This window comes from Hibiscus syriacus, unplaced genomic scaffold (genome assembly GCF_006381635.1).
Source record: "Hibiscus syriacus cultivar Baekdansim isolate YM2019G1 unplaced genomic scaffold, ASM638163v2 tig00110328_pilon, whole genome shotgun sequence".
NCBI lineage: Eukaryota > Viridiplantae > Streptophyta > Magnoliopsida > Malvales > Malvaceae > Hibiscus > Hibiscus syriacus.
In genome coordinates, this window is record NW_024062685.1 from 619,849 (window position 1) to 637,426 (window position 17,578).

Sequence of the window (17,578 nt, forward strand, 5' to 3'; positions counted from 1 at the left end):
GCACAACCTCTTCACTGGTTTCTTGAATCTGTTCCATTCATGCTAAGCACTGTCACTTCCTTTTACTAGAAACAGCATCAATTAATGAATTTTGAAGTAGATTAAAAGAATACATACGACAAATTGAAGTCTTTGAACTTGGGGAAGCGCCAAGGACAATGCTGCAGAACAAATGACAAGGAAAACCATGGAAAAACAGTGATTCTTCAAACTCTCCATAGCTGAAAAGCTTTTACCTTTTGTTTCCATTTAGACAATGTGTTTGACCGAGAGAGACGGGTTTACATAGGGAAGACAAATGGGAAGGTTGTTTGAAGTGGAGGGGGTTAGGTTTTTGATTCAACAAAATGCTCAGCCAAAAAAGCTTGGGGTTCAATTCAACCCTGTTCTAGGAGTTGATGCACCTGCCAAGAGATGAAGCAGGGGAAGAGGCGGCGGAGACGATAAGTTTTGGGAATAAAACATATGAAAAAAAGGGTAACTTGATATTTTATCTCTGAATCATTTTGGGTTTACAAAAAGACCTATAATTAGTAATTTATCTAAATTTTAGGGGTTAAAATAAAAATTAAACCATTTTACTAACGTGTCGCATCATCAAACTAACGGAATTTAATGTCTCAGTGATCAAAACTTAATTAAAACAAAATGAAAGTGACTACGAATTATGTTTTTTTAAATCCAGTGATCATACGTTTATAAAACTTAAAAAAATGTAACCATTTGTGTAATTTACCCTAAAATGAATTAAAGATTATTATCTGAGCACGTGCACTAAACGTTATTGTTTTTTAAATGCTTTAAACGTTATTTTAATAACAATAATTCAATGAATTGGTCAACTTTTAATCAAATTAGTTTGGCTTAAACTAAAAAAATCCCTAAACTATACTCATTTTTTGCTTTAAACCCCTAAACTATTTTTAGTCAAAATAAGTCCTTAAACTATTATATATAACCACTTTAAGTACCTAAACTATATTTTGGTCAAAATAAGTCCATAAACTATGTTTCTTTTTTGCTTCAAGCCCCTAAACTACTTTCTTAATCAAAATAAGTACCTATTTTTGTGTGACGTGTTAACATCTTATTGGCTTGTTTCTGTTAATAAAATTCATCTTGCCTAGCAAAACAAAAGTAAAAAAAATGATAGGGCTTAAAATGATTAAATATAATAGTTTAAGTACTTAGTTTGACCAAAAAGTAGTTTAGGGACCAAAACAAAAAGATGGCATAGTTGAAGGATTTATATTTACTTTAAGTCAATAAGTTTCACCTACCACAATTATTTGAGCACATGTTTTCCTGCTCATGCCACACGCGCTATACTCTCAAGCTTCGTGCAGTGTATTTCTTAACCCATCCTCTATAAATTGGAGCATCAATCTAAGCCTAAGCAACCAGCATCCAAAGCAGTAAGCCATGAAAACCATGCCACCTGCAGTTTCATTTCTCTTCTTTCTCTTGTCAACAAGTTCGTTTTTCTCATCGGTAGCCAACGCCGCAAGGAAGGCTGTGCTCGATTCCGAGGGCAAAGCGCTCCGCTCAGGCGTTCAATACTATATTGTTTCAACAATACAGGGTGCCGGTGGTGCTGCCCTCGCGTCACGCTCGGTTGAAAAACCATGTCCAAAACTCGTAGTCCTAAACGGAAATCAACTTGGCGTGCGGGTGTTATTTTATCCCGACTACAACGAAACCACCGTCTATGAATCCACCGATGTAAACATACAGTTCGTCCCCGGTGCGGACCCTGACTGCAAAACATCGACTACGTGGAAGCTCGACGACTATGACCCTTCGTCGGGAAGATGGTGGCTCACGGTCGGTGGGTTGTAGGTAACCCCGGTCCCCAGACTTTGACGAGTTGGTTCAGAATCAGGGAAAGGTGGAAATGGTTACGTATTAGTTTCTGCCCTGCGGTATGTGATTCTTGCATATCTTTATGCAATGAGATCAACATGTTGTCTTACAATTCGAAGGTCGTTTGGCCTGGCTAAAGGAGATGGCGGCTCATTCTACTTATGAAAGCATCAAACGCCATAAAGCAAGTCGTAGAGAAGCACTCGAGTAATGTTGAGTATTGAATTCAACTATCCATTTAGTTTCAGCTAATAAAAAAACTAGATGTTTGCTTCAAATAAATCTGGCTTTCAGTCAATGAAGCCATAGTTGTAATGATTTCGTTACCCTTTTGTAATATTGTCAACTTAGCTGAGTCTTTCGAATTAAAATATCAGTTGGATAATTCCATTCATTATAAAATAATAAATAGATATTAAGATATATCAAAGTTGTCTAGAACATTTTCGAAACCTAAGCGAAAATAAAAAATAGACTTTGATTGAAAGAAAATATAATTTATTACTTTAAACAATTAATTTAATGTCATAGAAAAATTATTAAATTTTTTCGAACATTAATTTTATTGATTTATTAAGAAAACATCTTAAATACAATTAAGAGACTAAAAAATTAAATGTGGGTATAAATTATGTTATAGAGTTTTATTCTGAATAATAAATTAAAAATAAAGAATAACATATGATGTTATCATTATATTGAGATTGGAGAAGATTAAGAGTATCATTATATTGAGATTGGAGAAGATCAAGAATTAAAGAATATTTGATAAATTAAAAAATAAGATTTGTAAAAAGAAAGAGAGAAACATGATTAGACTTCATTCATAAAAGAAAACCAAAGATTTAATTGATATTATTATAATAAAGATAATAAAAATTTAATATTCATAAAAGAAAATTAAAGATTAAATTGATAGAATTTTTAAATATAAAAGATTTTGTTATTACTTGTTTGGCCCGTAATAGAATAGAATCTTATATATTAAATTGAGCTGAATAAAGTAATTAATATATCAACAAATATTTAATAAAAAATAAATATCATTTGGCACCACTTAATCAGAGATAAAGATGGAAATGGACACTAAAATGATCCAGCGTATTATAATCAAATTTGATCCTAAATCGTGCTTAAAATTGTTTTCATACCTCTAAAACGAATCAAATTAAAATTAGGGTAAATTATAAATTTATTATTGAATTTTATTCTCTTATTTGCTCACTAACTTTAAAATTTTTAATTTCCGTTGAACTTAATACATTAATTTTTTATTGTTGTTGCTGAAGTTTCTCTCCCCCATTTTGATAACACTGTTAAATAGTTAACGGAATAAAATGATGTTTAAGAAAATAATTTTTAATAAAATGACATCGTTTTGTATTTATAAACAATCCATTTTAACGCCGTTAAGTATTTAACGTCCAGTGACCAAAAAAAAATTAATTAATTTTCAGTGAAGAATTTAAAAAATAAAATATAATGATTAAAATAAGATAGCAAAATTCATTTAAAATTTGTAATTACCCTAAAATTTAATAAATACATTATTTTGTCTTTCCTAACCAAAAACCAAAAATTATTTAATCCGAGACAGAAATTTTCTTTTGGCTGTAAACTTTTATTACAACATGTTTTTTTGAACTCAACTTTTACAACATAAAAAGCAAACCAGAAACGACACATAGTGGAATCAATAGCTGTGGATGTACTTGTTGTTTGAATTTGGAAATGACTGAAACAAAATCTAAGCACATACACTGATTCAAAGCTACAGCAGTCACTTGCATGTGTTTCGATATCTACTTATTTCTATGTTTTCTTATTGATTTAAAAGTTATATTTAAAATTTATAACAATTATTCCAAGTAATATCACCTTAGTTGTAACAATTATGAAATACCTATTTTAATGTATATAAATGAACTTCAAATTAGTAAATGGTAGTTTTTGAGCAGACTTTCTTTGATAAAAAAAAGCGACGTTGATGTGACCGCTCATCATTTACATCTCTTTTTACCACCGCACATCGCCTCAAAGATTCGTACACGCTGATATCTTCTTCCAATTTTAAAATTATATTTTTTACGTAAATTATACCTTTAATATATAAACTATTAGTTTTAAAATATTTTAATATTTTAATTTTTATTTTTTTAAAATTATACTTAATACAATTTTATTTTATTTTAGTATCACTAAGGTTGTAAATGAGACAAGATAGATTGCGATTTACTCGAGATCGACTTAGTCAATGATCGATAAATACTCGGATCGAATAGACTCGACTCGAATTCTTAACGAGCCGAAACGAGCTATAGGATACTCAACTCGAAAAGCTCAAAGCTCGAAAATATAATATATTGAGATTTTATTTTTTTAAAATAAATTATTAATAGTATTAATATTTATGTGTTGATTTTAAAAAAAAAAGCACAGTAAGATTTTCATATATTTAATGTTTAGATTCGAGTTTGAGACTTTAATTTAGTTAAGTTTAAGATTTTTTTTTCTTTTCGAGCTGCTCACGAACTTCAATTTAGAATTTCGAATTCGAATCAAACTTAAAAATTTTAAGCTCGCAATTTTTCGAGTCGAGCTCGACTCGCTCGTTTACACCCCTAACTGTATCACATTATTAAAAACTTAACATGTTTAATTCCTAACTTATTCATTTTAATCCAGGTTAATATTTAAAATATTATTTTTTTTCAAAATTTCACATCAATATTTTTAAAAAAATGCTAATGATCTTTTAAAATAAAATAAAATTTAGGTATTAAAACAGTTTTACATATATACATAATAACTTATGTACTAATTTACGCCCTCTCTTTTTACGATATCAGTAATAAACTAATTTGATTCAATTTACACATTCAAAAAATACAATTCTATATAAAAAAAAACTCGATACACAAGATTAAACAAAAGCCACAAGTTATTTTACAGATACACATGATAAAAGATAATTCAAGTTGATAATCACTGAACCAAATTAAAAAGAACCAAGATATCCCGACAGATCCTTCGGCCATTCATACGACTTGTTCCTGCACAAATCTGCTGTCACGATAGTAACTCAGATGTGTTGGAAGTTAGGTCATGGTTTACTAAAAACATAACTCAATGAAAAAAAAACACAACCATACAGCATAAAGGAGTTCTTGAGACATGTAATAAAGAAGGTTTGCTTGCATGTATGGAAGAAGAAAAGAGAAGACTGTAGATCTCCCTTCAATCCAAACAGGGATCTGACTTATAGGGTAAGGAGCTCCTGAGACACGGAAGCCGAAGATCCTATCTTTCCAAGTGGGGATAAGATAGGGCTTGGATCCATAGCTTAGCAGCTCTATATACCTCGCAAGACCCTCTTTGGACTTCAACGAGCTCCACCCCAACCCACCTTCAACCCTAGAAAAGGGACCCAAAGGACGAGTTGGTTCGAGTTTGACTCAGCTACCCAATCTTCTCAACCCTACTAAAGAAACAAGAATTCCAAGTCACAAAGAGCACAGCAGTTGGGGGAGAAACCAACAGGTTATAAAAACAATATCTAGTTGATTGTAAACTATTATTAGAATATCAATTAGACCCTTCATTAAAAATAGAGATTGATAGAAGAGATAAATCATTGAAATGTGAAATAATTGTTGAAGAATTTATTGGTATTTTAATAACAGTTAAGATTTAAATTAGATAATATTTTGGTTACATATTATATAATCGATAACGACGGTTAATGATAAAGTGATCGTTCTGTGATACATAATATTAGTGACCATTATATAGCTTTTAAAACTTTAGTGGTAAAAAGAAAATTAACGAAATATTATTGGCCATTGGTAAACTTTACCTTTTTTCTCGGGAAGCGGCTCATAAGATGTTCTGTTTTGATAAGGGCATGATAAATGGTGCAGGTCCAACCCACGAGATTACCATTAATTACTGCTTTCTGCTAGTGTGCTCCTATTCTTTTACCGTTAACAAGACAATTTAACCATGGTTCCCGTACAGTAATTTCGCATTTCATAACAAATATTCGTAAATTAAGGGGGAAAAGATGTCAAAAAAGTACAAGTCAGGAAAGATTGAATAATGCATTTGATGGGTAATTTTACTCCCACTTAATCAAATAATTTTTCTACACCCCATTTCAATGTTTTTTTTTTCACAACTATAGAGTCATTTTCAACCAAATAAGACATAAAAACATTCATAAATTTAGAATTTTTATAATTTAGATATACGATCATACGATCAATTGATATAAAGGAAGACATTTTGATGTCTTCTTCCTCATGTATGACGAAATCTAGAAGAAGATAAACATTTTCTTAAATCTTTATGTGAATGAATTTTCTCGGCAATGCTTCGAATCTTTATAACCATACATATGTTATATTGTTTGGTTATCCTTGTCAGAACTTACAGATGTTTAGTTCCTTCAAATATCTGGTCTTGTTCCAATTAATACCTTGTCTGAAATGATAGTTTAGGTACTAAAAAGATAGATACTAAAATTAAATAAATATACATTGAGGAAGGAAATAATGAAATAAGTTAATCTTAGGATTAAATCCAAAAACAATGCATAATATTAACACCTTATATAGAATTTGGCCTTTATGAAAATATAGCATCACTCAATTACGTGGGAAATCTGAAAAAAAAGGGGAAAATGGTAGCCTCTAATTTCCAAAGGAAGAACAAGGAAAGAAGCAATCACCACTCGAAATGGGCACTCAAGCAGCAGCATTATCATCCCTTTCCCTCTCCCCTTCAAGCAGCTATGCATTCAGTTCATCTTCTTCACAATCAGTCTCTTTTAAACCTTCTTACAGCCACTCAAGCATGCCAATTCCTTCAAAGAAAGGACCAGAGCCAACCTCGACGAGAAGGACAAGAACTCAATGCTCATTAAAGAGCAGGAGCCAAACCAAGTATGATGCTTTCGTTTAATTAAACTGCTCATGATAGAGGATGATAATCATGATATATGCAATTGATTATCATAACTCGTTTTTTGCGTTCTGTGTGTTGTTTAATATGTAGGAAGTTGAGTGCGTCAAAGTATTGAAAAATGCAGCAAAAAGTAGGAAGTCCCAGCTGAGGATATTTTATCGGCTTTCTCTGTTATCGAGAAGGCCAAGATTGATCCTTCTGGGTGTCTTGAACTCTTGGTGGATCGGAATCTCCTGGTAGAACCTGGATGCTCATTTTCACTGCTAAGGTTTTCGTTTGATTCCTATCTTCGTTTTTATATGGTTTATTCTTGTTGAGTGATATCCGATTGAATTGGGTGGAGGAACAATTGAAAGGTGGTCGATACTTCCCTCTTACGGCGGTTCAGAGGTTCGATGCTGCTGTAAGCTCTTAAATCCCTTCCCTTTTTTCTCTCAATATCACATTAAATTTTGGCTGCTTGAATTGGATATGACTCATACAGCAACGAAACTGCAACATTCTTTTATGTGTGGCTTAGTATTCGATAATAGGAAATGTGGAATCAGTTTCAGTGAACAAGGATAGCAAAGATAGAAGGCGACGGCTTCGATTTGCATAATTCCTCTTGTATGCTTAACAATAATGATTGAAGGTGTGCTGTTTGCTAAATTCTTGCTTAAAGTTTAGTTTACAACCATAGGTTCTTTGTGTATGTATGTGTCTGTAGGATCATTCTTCGTTCGTTAGCCGATGAAATGTGATGAAATCATGCTATCAGCATGTCTAATGGCCATTCATGCTTATGTTCGATTTAAATCGATGTTTCAGAGTGGGACATTCCAGTATGGTGAAAAATCTCAGTACAGATATGGCTTGTTAATTTTTGCGCTGCTGTTTTCTTGTTCCTTTGATGCGTGTTAATTTAGAGACTAATGGATCCCTGCTTGAAAACTGTTAGGCAAGGAGGATTGAGAATGGAGTATTGTTGGACCAATCGGTTTCCTTACTTTTGAAGGAAGATTTTCATGGAAGAACAGAATTCTGTCCTTCATTTTCGAACGAATCCGGATTAAGATCTGACCTTTTAACCCTTTAGAGATCGGTCTTGGCCAGAAAGACGATAGAGAACCAACCACCAAGTATCCCTTCTTTATCTGGTTCTATATCGACGAGGAAATCGCCGTCGCTCGAGGAAGAAGCGGAGGAACTGCGTTTTGGTGCCGGTGCACCAGTGTCACTACTTGAATATACTTCTTTGAAATTCTGTATTCATAGTATGCAAAATATACATTCCACACTCTTTTCTTAAACTGTAATATACAACAAAGTTTGAACTCTACTCGAGCTACACGATACAGCATCGTCAGCCTCTGCGAGTGTTTAAGATTCAGAAAACCCTTTGCATAGCTTTTTTAGCCTGAAAAATTCGACAAATGAAGCTTGTAAATTTGTGCTGAAAAGCAAAGCTACAGTGATGAAATTGCAGCAATGAGAGAATTGATGGTTTTTCACCTCTTGTTCCCAGTTAGTGCGTGCTGTGATGATCAAAAGAAACATCATTTGAGTAAAGAGTGCAGCCCTGATACCAAGACAAAGCCCCTATAAAAAAATTCCTGATAAAGCGGATTAATTGCATCATACGTTCTCAAATTATCGAGTCAATCGGATCGAATGAAGAGAAAATGTTACCTTGGTGCCAAGGTGGAAGACAAAAGCTAATACAATAGACAAAGGGATGCCAACAATATAATAAGATCCGAGGTTCACGTATGCACCAATCTTTTGCCAACCACATCTTCTTGCAATGCCTAAAATGTTCACAAAGATGTCACAATCCGAAGTTGAGCCGGGTTGAACCCCTAAACGGGGCATCGAGTTTCTCATTACTCGATCCAAGAGAATAATGATATACCCAAGTTCGAAGAAGAAAACCTGAAAGAACATTGAGCTCCATCTACCAAATTGGATACAGCAAGAATTGGGATCATGGTTGAGACATATGCGACAATTCGTGCATCGTTACCATAAGCGTATCCCAAAGCATTGCTCATCAGCATCAGTGCCAATCCCACCAAATGCCTGAGCCACTGCCAGGACCAGGGCTACACGCACGGCCAACCGGGGCTTTTGGATCTTCAGCTCCTAATTCGTTCACACCCTAATACTGTCATCAAACCAAAGCCTCATTAGCTTTACATTAAGATTAAAACGCTGGTAAACAAGGGTTTCCATTATCAACTCACCTTGCAGCACTACTCAGTCCAAAGTGTATCATCAAAATGATTGAAGTGGTATTAATGCTGTGAACATTGAACATAAACTGAAGATTTTTCGGGTGAAACGAAGAATATGTTGATCGAATCCGGATCTAAAAAACTGACCAGATTGTAATCACAGAAGTTTCCAACTCCGGATTCCGAAGAAGACCCGACAGGAACACCAGTATTTGGAATGACCATGATTCCAAGCTGTTCAATGCAGAGACAAACATAAAAGGTTTAATAGTTCATTTGCATGTTTCAATATCGGACTCAGGGTTTTAAAAAACGGTATGCGACTGCGATTTCGGCCGCGATATAGCGGTTTCGCTGCCTTCCGAGTTACCCGGCCGCAATAGCAATCACGGTAAATCCGAAATAACCGAAAACGTGACCGCGATTTGAAACCCTAATCGGACTGTGTCGGATCGACTTACCATACCATTACAGCTGAAGGAGCAGCTAGTCAAAGGAAGGGCACAATCTCATGCAAAGACTCTCTTGAAAAGCTAGTCCAAGTTTGGGCACAAGAGGGTGAGAGATTAATATAAAACGCCAACATCAACACACTGATCCAGTAAGAAATGGAACCAGCCAGAGCCGCACCTGTGTTCCCAAGCCCAACTCTAAACACAAGAACCAACACATGAATATGTACTAAAGTTGTGACCCCAGAGCTCAACACCATTGGGAATATGTGTTCTGTGTTCTTAGGAATCTGAGAAGGCATTGAAGGATGGCATAAGCAAACAGGGTCGAGATCATGTAACGAGCGTACGCTCCTGCTGCTCGAGAAATTTCAGGGTCTTGGCCGAGGGCAACCAGGATCGAATAGGCATTGGGTAAAACGATAGCTAAAGGTACGGTGATCAGCGAAAGAACAACCATGGCTTGTTGCGTGTGCGTGCCGAGCATTCGATACTGCTTCGCCTCGTATGATTGGCCACATAGGGTCCAATGCTGTTGACATTCCCATCTGTCACAATACAAGAAAAATAATTATAAATTCGTTCCCTTAACATAAAATCATGCATTAATCTCTGCTTACCAGCAAGTTAAACCCCAATACGGTTGCGAAAGAAGTGGCCAGCGAAGCAGACGAAAGAGCTACAGCACCCAAATCACCCACAAAAATAACGGAGATCAACTGTAAGTAGTACAGCAACAAGCTTCACCTATTAAAGGGGCCGACAGCTGTAGCTGTTTCTTCACTTCTTTGATGATCTCCTCCCTTTTTACTCCTTTGTCTTTGCTATTTTCACCATACTCCATGGATGAAACTATGTTGCACTATACGGATACGGGACGGAAAACGATAATCTTAAAATTACTATTTACGGAGACATCAAGGGTAAGACTAAAAATTAAATTATAAATAGATGTAAAAAATCATAAATAAAATTAATATTTCACAAAAAAATTAGAAAATAAAATCCATAAGTAAATTGTAATATTAAAAAATAAAATTCATAAGTCCATACTTCATAAAAATTTGAAACCCTAAGATTTGAGAATTTTGGCCTAAATCTCTAAATTATTTATGTGACCAAATTATAATTATTGTAAATTATGTAACCTTTTTAATAAACCCTAGAATATTTGAGGACTAACTATGAGATTATCCATTTTTATTATAATCACAAATCCCTAACTTTATTCTAAGGTTCAGACGCGCCTCCCCTATTTATTTTCCTCTTCTTTCCTTCGTTTTTTTTTCACGAATGTTCGTCCACAATCGTTTCGTCGCCATTCTTATTGATCTAAGGTATATAGATCACTGGCCATCGTCCAAAAGCTTCCATGTTGTAACTCCAACCCTCTCCGTCTAGGCTGTGTTGATATGAAACCTACAAGCTTTGGCTCTCATCCGTTGCCGTCGTGGGTCGTGTTACAGAGTCATATGAAAAAATTAATATTCGAGGAGCAAATGGCCAAGTCTCTAAAGAACTGGCATAAGGTTGCCAAGAAGAGAAGCAAGAACAGAACAAGAGGGGACGGATCCGTGGGATGAACAGTCATGCCTTCGTTGTCGATGAGCGTCGAATCCACGCTGAGTCGAGGAACATCATCAAAATTATTCCTGGGACATCCCCGAAACATCCCGGATAAGCTTTGACCATCCCGAATTCAATCAGCCGTTCCTTATCACCGTGGCACATCCCCAATACGTACCCCAGCCCTCTCCGTACTATTCCTGTGCCAAAAACATATCGAATACTTGAAACGGACCTTCTTTACCGCCCCGTGCTTATTAGGGATGAACTGAAACTGATGAGGGATTGATCATTTCTCTCGTCTCCATTGTGTTTTTTTTCTCTGACGAGTAAAATGATTGATTGCTGTTGATTACACTACTTTAATGCAGCTTGTTACACGTGTCGAGACTTTTGAACTTTTGACTCTACATTTTCTACGAAGTTGCTGTCGGCACTAAGTGGGACGTTCAATCTTAGGTATTTAAGTAAAGATAAACGTTAATTAATGAATAAACTATACCGATAGTCTCCCATATTTTCTATTTGATCGATTTTGGTCATCAAAAAAATTAAAGAGAAATTGTTACTAACATTATTGGTCCGTCCGATTTCAGTTTCTAACGTTATCGGCATGTCCGATTTTAGTCTCTCAACCATGTTAGTGACTTCAACAAAAAAGACTTAAAATAAAAGGGGATTTAATAAAATTAGTAGCATAGTAACTTAAACCGGACGAATCGATAACGTATGGTACCATTTCCCCTTAATTTTTTTGTAACCAAAGTTTGTCAGATCTATAACAAAAGGGACTACTGACATAGTTTATCCTTAATTAATTTAATATTATATTTTATAGGATAAACTGTGTGAATAGTCCCTTTTGTTTAGGGCTTGCCCGATTTTGGTCACCAATTTAAAAATTAAGGGTAAATGATCCCTAATGTTATCGATCAATTTGGTTTGAGTCCTTCTGTCATTAACCCTTAATGAATGTGACATTGAGGGACTAAAATCAAATGGGAGTTAAAACATGAGGAACTAAAATCGAATAGATCTATAAATTATGGACTAAAATCGAACGGATCGATAACGTTGAGGACCATGTACCCTTAATTTTAAATTGCTAACCAAAGCCATCATCTTAGATATTTAAGTAAAGATAAATGTTAAATAATTAATACTATATTTATAGGGTAACTATGTGAATAGTCCCTTTTGTTTAGGGCATGTTCGTTTTGGTCACCGATTTAAAAATTAAGGGTAAATGATCCCTAACATTATCGATCCGTTGGTTTAAGTCCTTTTGCCATTAACCCTTAATGAATATGTGACATAGTTGAGGGACTAAAATCAAACCAGAATAACAGTTGAGGAACTAAAATCGAATAGATCGATAACGTTGTGGACTAAAATCGAATGAATCTATAACATTGGAGTCCATACCCTTAATTTTAAATTAATGACCAAAATCGATTAGACCGAAAATATATTTATCTTATTTTATAATTTTTAAATCTATAACGTTAGTAACTAGTTACCTAGTTACCTGTTTTATAATTATGGCCCATTTCTTTGAAACACATTGGGGCTAATATTCATCTTCCTCTGTTTCGGTGGTTCTTTATGGGGCCATCTTTATTTCTAATTCCAGATAAGAGTCGGATGGACGCTAGTAGATGTGTACGGACATTATTTTTAATTTTTTAATATTTTTTATTAAAAAATATTATTATCTCTCAATTTTTTTAAATTCTCCCTAATATGGAATCTTACAACCGATTAGAATTAATAAAGTTTAATTATAATATTTTAATGTGGTAAACTAAACAAATGATCACTTAACTATATATTTCTTGTTTGGTCATTAAAAACAAAATTACAAACAAATCACCGAAAATATATTTTATTTTTATTTAGTCATTAAATTTAAGTGATTATATAAAATGAAAAGGAATTATATACAATTCTATTAGTTTTCTTTCAAGGTGCTGCCTTATGCGGAGATCTAGTATTGTCCCCTCTGTTGGGTTTTTTTTACTTATTTTATTTTTATTTAGATCTAAAAAAATATCATCTCATTTTGATTTCTTTAATTTGTTATATTCTTGAAGTATTGGTTTTTTTCTGCTTATAGCATGGACGTTCATCTATTTCTATGACACAATTTTATCTATCAAATGTAGTTTGGCGTTTTGAGTTGCATTCAGCACGAGTATCTCATGATCAGAAAAGGTCAACGATCTTGTATAATTAGATCCTCATTTGCAATAATTGTCGATGTATTCGGAATCGTTAGCGGAGTAATCTTTTAGATTGGTTCTCTCAATCGCCACTCCAATCGATATTGCTTCTAAGTTGACTAGTGATGTGGAGATTATTGATAGTTGCTAGTTTTATGAAAGATGAAACTTGTATTCAATGGAATATTTTGATTTTATTTTTCTTCATATCCTTTGAGTTTTTATGTTTAGGTTGTGTGGTCTTTGGTGTAGCTTACATTTTTGTTTAATGAATTTTTAGTTTTATTTAAAAAAAACTTGATAGTCTTGTAATTGAATTGTTTTTTTAGTTAATATTTTTTATTTAATCATCAATATCTAATCTATGAACTAATTGTTTAATCACCAAGTTCGGGATGGATTGTTGTTGTTTATCTACACCTAGGACACTAAAATATCGAACCACAAACGAAGAAAGGCATGCAAGAAAAGGAAAAACATATTAGCTAGTGATTGTGAGGCCCCGATTCTTGTCTCAAGAGGACACCAAAGGCCTCCATCGTCTTGTCTCAAGAGGACACCAAAGGCCTCCATCGTTCCATTCCATTGATAGATAGGGGGGGGGGGGCAGAACTTTTAATTTTTTCATGTTGTCAAAGAGTTCAACAATGGATTTTTCGTCTTGCTATCATAAATCTATTATAAAGACGATTTTTTTTAATTTAATTTACTTTGAATTTAAAACAATAATAGAGTCAAATTGGGTCAGCAAATGCATGAAACTGTTCCCACCCAACTTTAATAGTAAAATTCCCATAGCATGGCATAATATTTTGGTGGTCTATGATTAAGACACAAATGTGAGTCTTTTGAACATCTAATGGAGAACTGTTTTCTTAAAATGTTTGGCTAGGATTTATTGGATTTCCCTTTGTTTTGTTTCGGGAACTTTGTCCAAGGTATAGTTAAAAGGGCGGACAGTTGGCTTGGCTCTTAAAAATAGATTAATTTTCGGAGATAGACTTAATATAAATTTCAAGAACAATTATAAATAAAAATAAAGGTTAAAGAATGATTGTTATTTTTATAGGTCGTAGATTCGAGATTTAACGATTGTAGAGTATTTGAGTGTTTATTGTCAAATGGTTGTGAGTCTTTAAAACATATACTAATCAGAGCATGGTCTCGAATATTTTCAGCGTCCTGAGCGAAAAATCAAAAATAGGCTCTTATTGAACGAAAGTATTCTATTACTTTAAACAATTAATTTGATTTGTAAAAAATGATTATACTTTTTCAAACATTAGTTTCACTGTTTGGTTAAGAAAACATTTTAAATATGACTAAAAGTATAAAAAATCGAATGTGGCTATGAATTATGATATGTAGCTTGATGTTGAATAATAAATTTAAAATAAAGAATAACATATTATTTTAATGTTAGATTGAGATGGAGAAGACTAAGAGTTAAAGAATCTGGTACATTGAAAAAAATGAGATTTGTAAAAAAAAAAGACAATATGATTAGATTTAATTCAAAATCAAATGCATGAACGAGATGCAGAAAGGGAAGAAAATTTGAGAATTTTATGAAATTGAAAAAATAGAGGCTTTAATCATAAAGGTAGAAATTAAGATTGAAAAAAGATTAGGGGCATCAATTATAAATGTGTAATTGATATTGAAAAATTTAGGGCCTCAATAATAAAGGTAGAAATTGAGATTGAAAAAACTTATGGGCCTCAATTGTAAAGGTAAAGAGTGAGATTGAAAAAAACTTAGGAGACTCAATTATAAAGGTAGAAATTGAGATTGAAAAAACTTATGGGCTAAAGGTAAAGAGTGAGATTGAAAAAAACTTAGGAGACTCAATTATAAAGTTAAAAAAGTGGGATTAACAAGTTAGGGGCCTCAATTATAAAGATGGAAATTGAGATTACAAAAATTAGGGCTCAATTGTAAAAGTAGAAAAGGTAGAATGAGATTGAAAAAACTTAAGGGCCTCAATTATAAATTTAAAACGTAGGATTAAAAAAATTAGGGACCTCAATTATAATTGTAAAAAAAGAGATTGAAAAAATTAGAGACTTCAATTATACAAATAAAAGGTGAGATTGAATAAAATTAAGACATCAATTATAAAGATAAAAAAATAAGATAAAAAAATTAAAGGCCTAATTACAAAGATGAAAAAATAGGGGCCCTAAAAGGATCCCTGAGCAATCACTTAGGACACTCCCCTAATAGCCGGCCCTAATATTACTACTTGTAAAACCCCCCCCCCAATTAATAAAAAAGAATAAAATAATGATCATAATTATCATTATATTTTGTCACACCTCATTATTTAGATACGGTGCTATCTCAAAGTATTCCACAAAATTCAATAATGAATAATTCATATAATCTAACGGATATTAGGTGACCCTTTCTTAAGGGAGAAAACATCCTATCAGGCGGTCGATTAAAAAAATAACAATTTAATTATTTCATTAATTAGTTTATTTTCTTTTCGAAGAACATGTGGAATGATAACCTCTCATGCCAATGAACTCATTGTTATATGCTTAAAATGAGTGGTCACACACTATGGATGTGACTGTTAATGCATACTACTGTTGAGATGATAACACATAGTCTTCCCTCGCACCAAGGAAAACAAGTCCCATATCCACAAGGAAAGCCTTTAGTGAATGATATACATGGGGCAATATTGATATATGCAAGACTTTTAAGAAAATATTTAATTTAAGGTACAAAATTTTATAAACATATAATTAAATTATTAATGAATAATATAAAAATTATTTAAATTATATATATATATATATATATATATATATTGAAAATACAACTGCTCATCTCATGTACATGTGAAAGGAACCAATAAAAGCACCCCAACGCTAAACCAAGGCAACCGATGAAACAAGAGATTCTTTTCATTACGTCATCCCACCATATCCCAATCCAAAAGGGGAAAAGCACAAACTTCAATAATATTCATTCCCCAAAACAGCATGCTTTAGGGGATGGGTCCCATTCCCCACACCTAAACATTACCCTTTCTCCCTTCTTTCATGAGCATAAAAGATACCGAAACGATAAAAAGTAAAACTATAAGATATATCAAAATTTTTAATAAACATTATTCTATAGTCCATTTAGATTATAGGAGTGATTTAGGAATGATTGTTATTTTTAGAGGTCTCTAATTCGATCACTAAATATTATAAAGTATTTGAATATTTATTGTTAAATGATTGAAAGTTTTTAGAACAGATAATTAATATTTGAAATCTTCAATCTCAAATATGAAAAAAAAAAAGCAATGTGAAATGGGGAATTCATGAAGTGAAGATATTTTAGGTGCATGAGGGTGGAAGGGGTGTGTATTGGGGTCTTGACACGTAAGCAAGGGATATAGGGTTAATGTGGAAATGTGTAGGAATCAAATAAGTAGAAGAACCCACCACCCAATTTGGTCCCCCTCTCCTCTTTTCCATCACTGTGCAAGTGAAAGCTGATTCAAGCCAATGCCCTACAAGATAAAGATATGTGTGTTAAGGGATGCCTTCTTTTGCTCTTCCTTGTTTCTTGGCAACTTGCATTGTGGGGGCTAATCGATGTCGAATGAACCGAGTTTAAATATAGATATTGGCAATCGTACCATATATAAAAATAAAAATAATTGTCAAGAAATAATAGTATTATGAATAATAATCAAACAATAAATGAGTTTTAAACCGGTTATAATTATTCATAAACAAAATTGTTAAAAAACATAAATGAATTGAACACATTTTATTCGTTTTTAACATTCCTAAATGATAAAATTGTTCATAAGTCCCACTAAAAATTATATGATAATGAGTAATATTTGTTCAAATTTTTCTTTGTTTTATTAATAGTTCACACGTACTATCATTGTAGCTATTTGGGTCTTATATGAAGATCATATTTTCTTTTACCATTAAAGTCTATAAATAAATTCATTTATTTAATTTAATAAAGGGTAAAGTACACAAATGGTCTTCCGACTATAGGGTACTGCTTTATTAAGTCTATTGACTATTAAAAGTTATAAAATAATCCCATGATTATACAGTGTTGTTTTGTTAAGTCTCTCGACTATTAAAAGTTACAAAATGGTCACCCGACTATTCATTATGTTTTAAACTCGTTTTTTATTAAAAATTTGACGGTATCTGAGCTAAACACTAACATGCTAACTATGATATGATAAATTCTAATCCTAGAATTTCAAATGACTATCATATGTCAGTTATCATGTTAACATCCTAACTATGATATGATA

At 33.0% G+C, this 17,578-nt stretch overlaps 2 protein-coding genes and 1 pseudogene across 2 annotated transcripts; 2 read left to right on the plus strand and 1 right to left on the minus strand.

Moving 5' to 3' along the window:
* The first annotated feature begins 1,422 nt into the window (after positions 1-1,422).
* Positions 1,423-1,839, plus strand: LOC120118799 (21 kDa seed protein-like). Its single transcript, XM_039138772.1, has one exon. It carries the CDS (start codon positions 1,423-1,425, stop codon positions 1,837-1,839), a length of 417 nt encoding a protein of 138 aa, XP_038994703.1.
* A 4,761-nt stretch (positions 1,840-6,600) lies between these two features.
* LOC120118800 lies at positions 6,601-8,184 on the plus strand (annotated as a pseudogene).
* A 6-nt stretch (positions 8,185-8,190) lies between these two features.
* LOC120118801 (protein DETOXIFICATION 16-like) lies at positions 8,191-10,340 on the minus strand. Its single transcript, XM_039138773.1, has 10 exons — positions 10,229-10,340; positions 10,117-10,175; positions 9,847-10,028; positions 9,639-9,694; positions 9,511-9,530; positions 9,192-9,278; positions 8,834-8,952; positions 8,723-8,742; positions 8,500-8,618; positions 8,191-8,409 (listed from the first exon to the last, which is right to left on the minus strand). Exons 1-10 carry the CDS (start codon positions 10,338-10,340, stop codon positions 8,191-8,193), a joined length of 993 nt encoding a protein of 330 aa, XP_038994704.1.
* Positions 10,341-17,578: the final 7,238 nt, after the last annotated feature.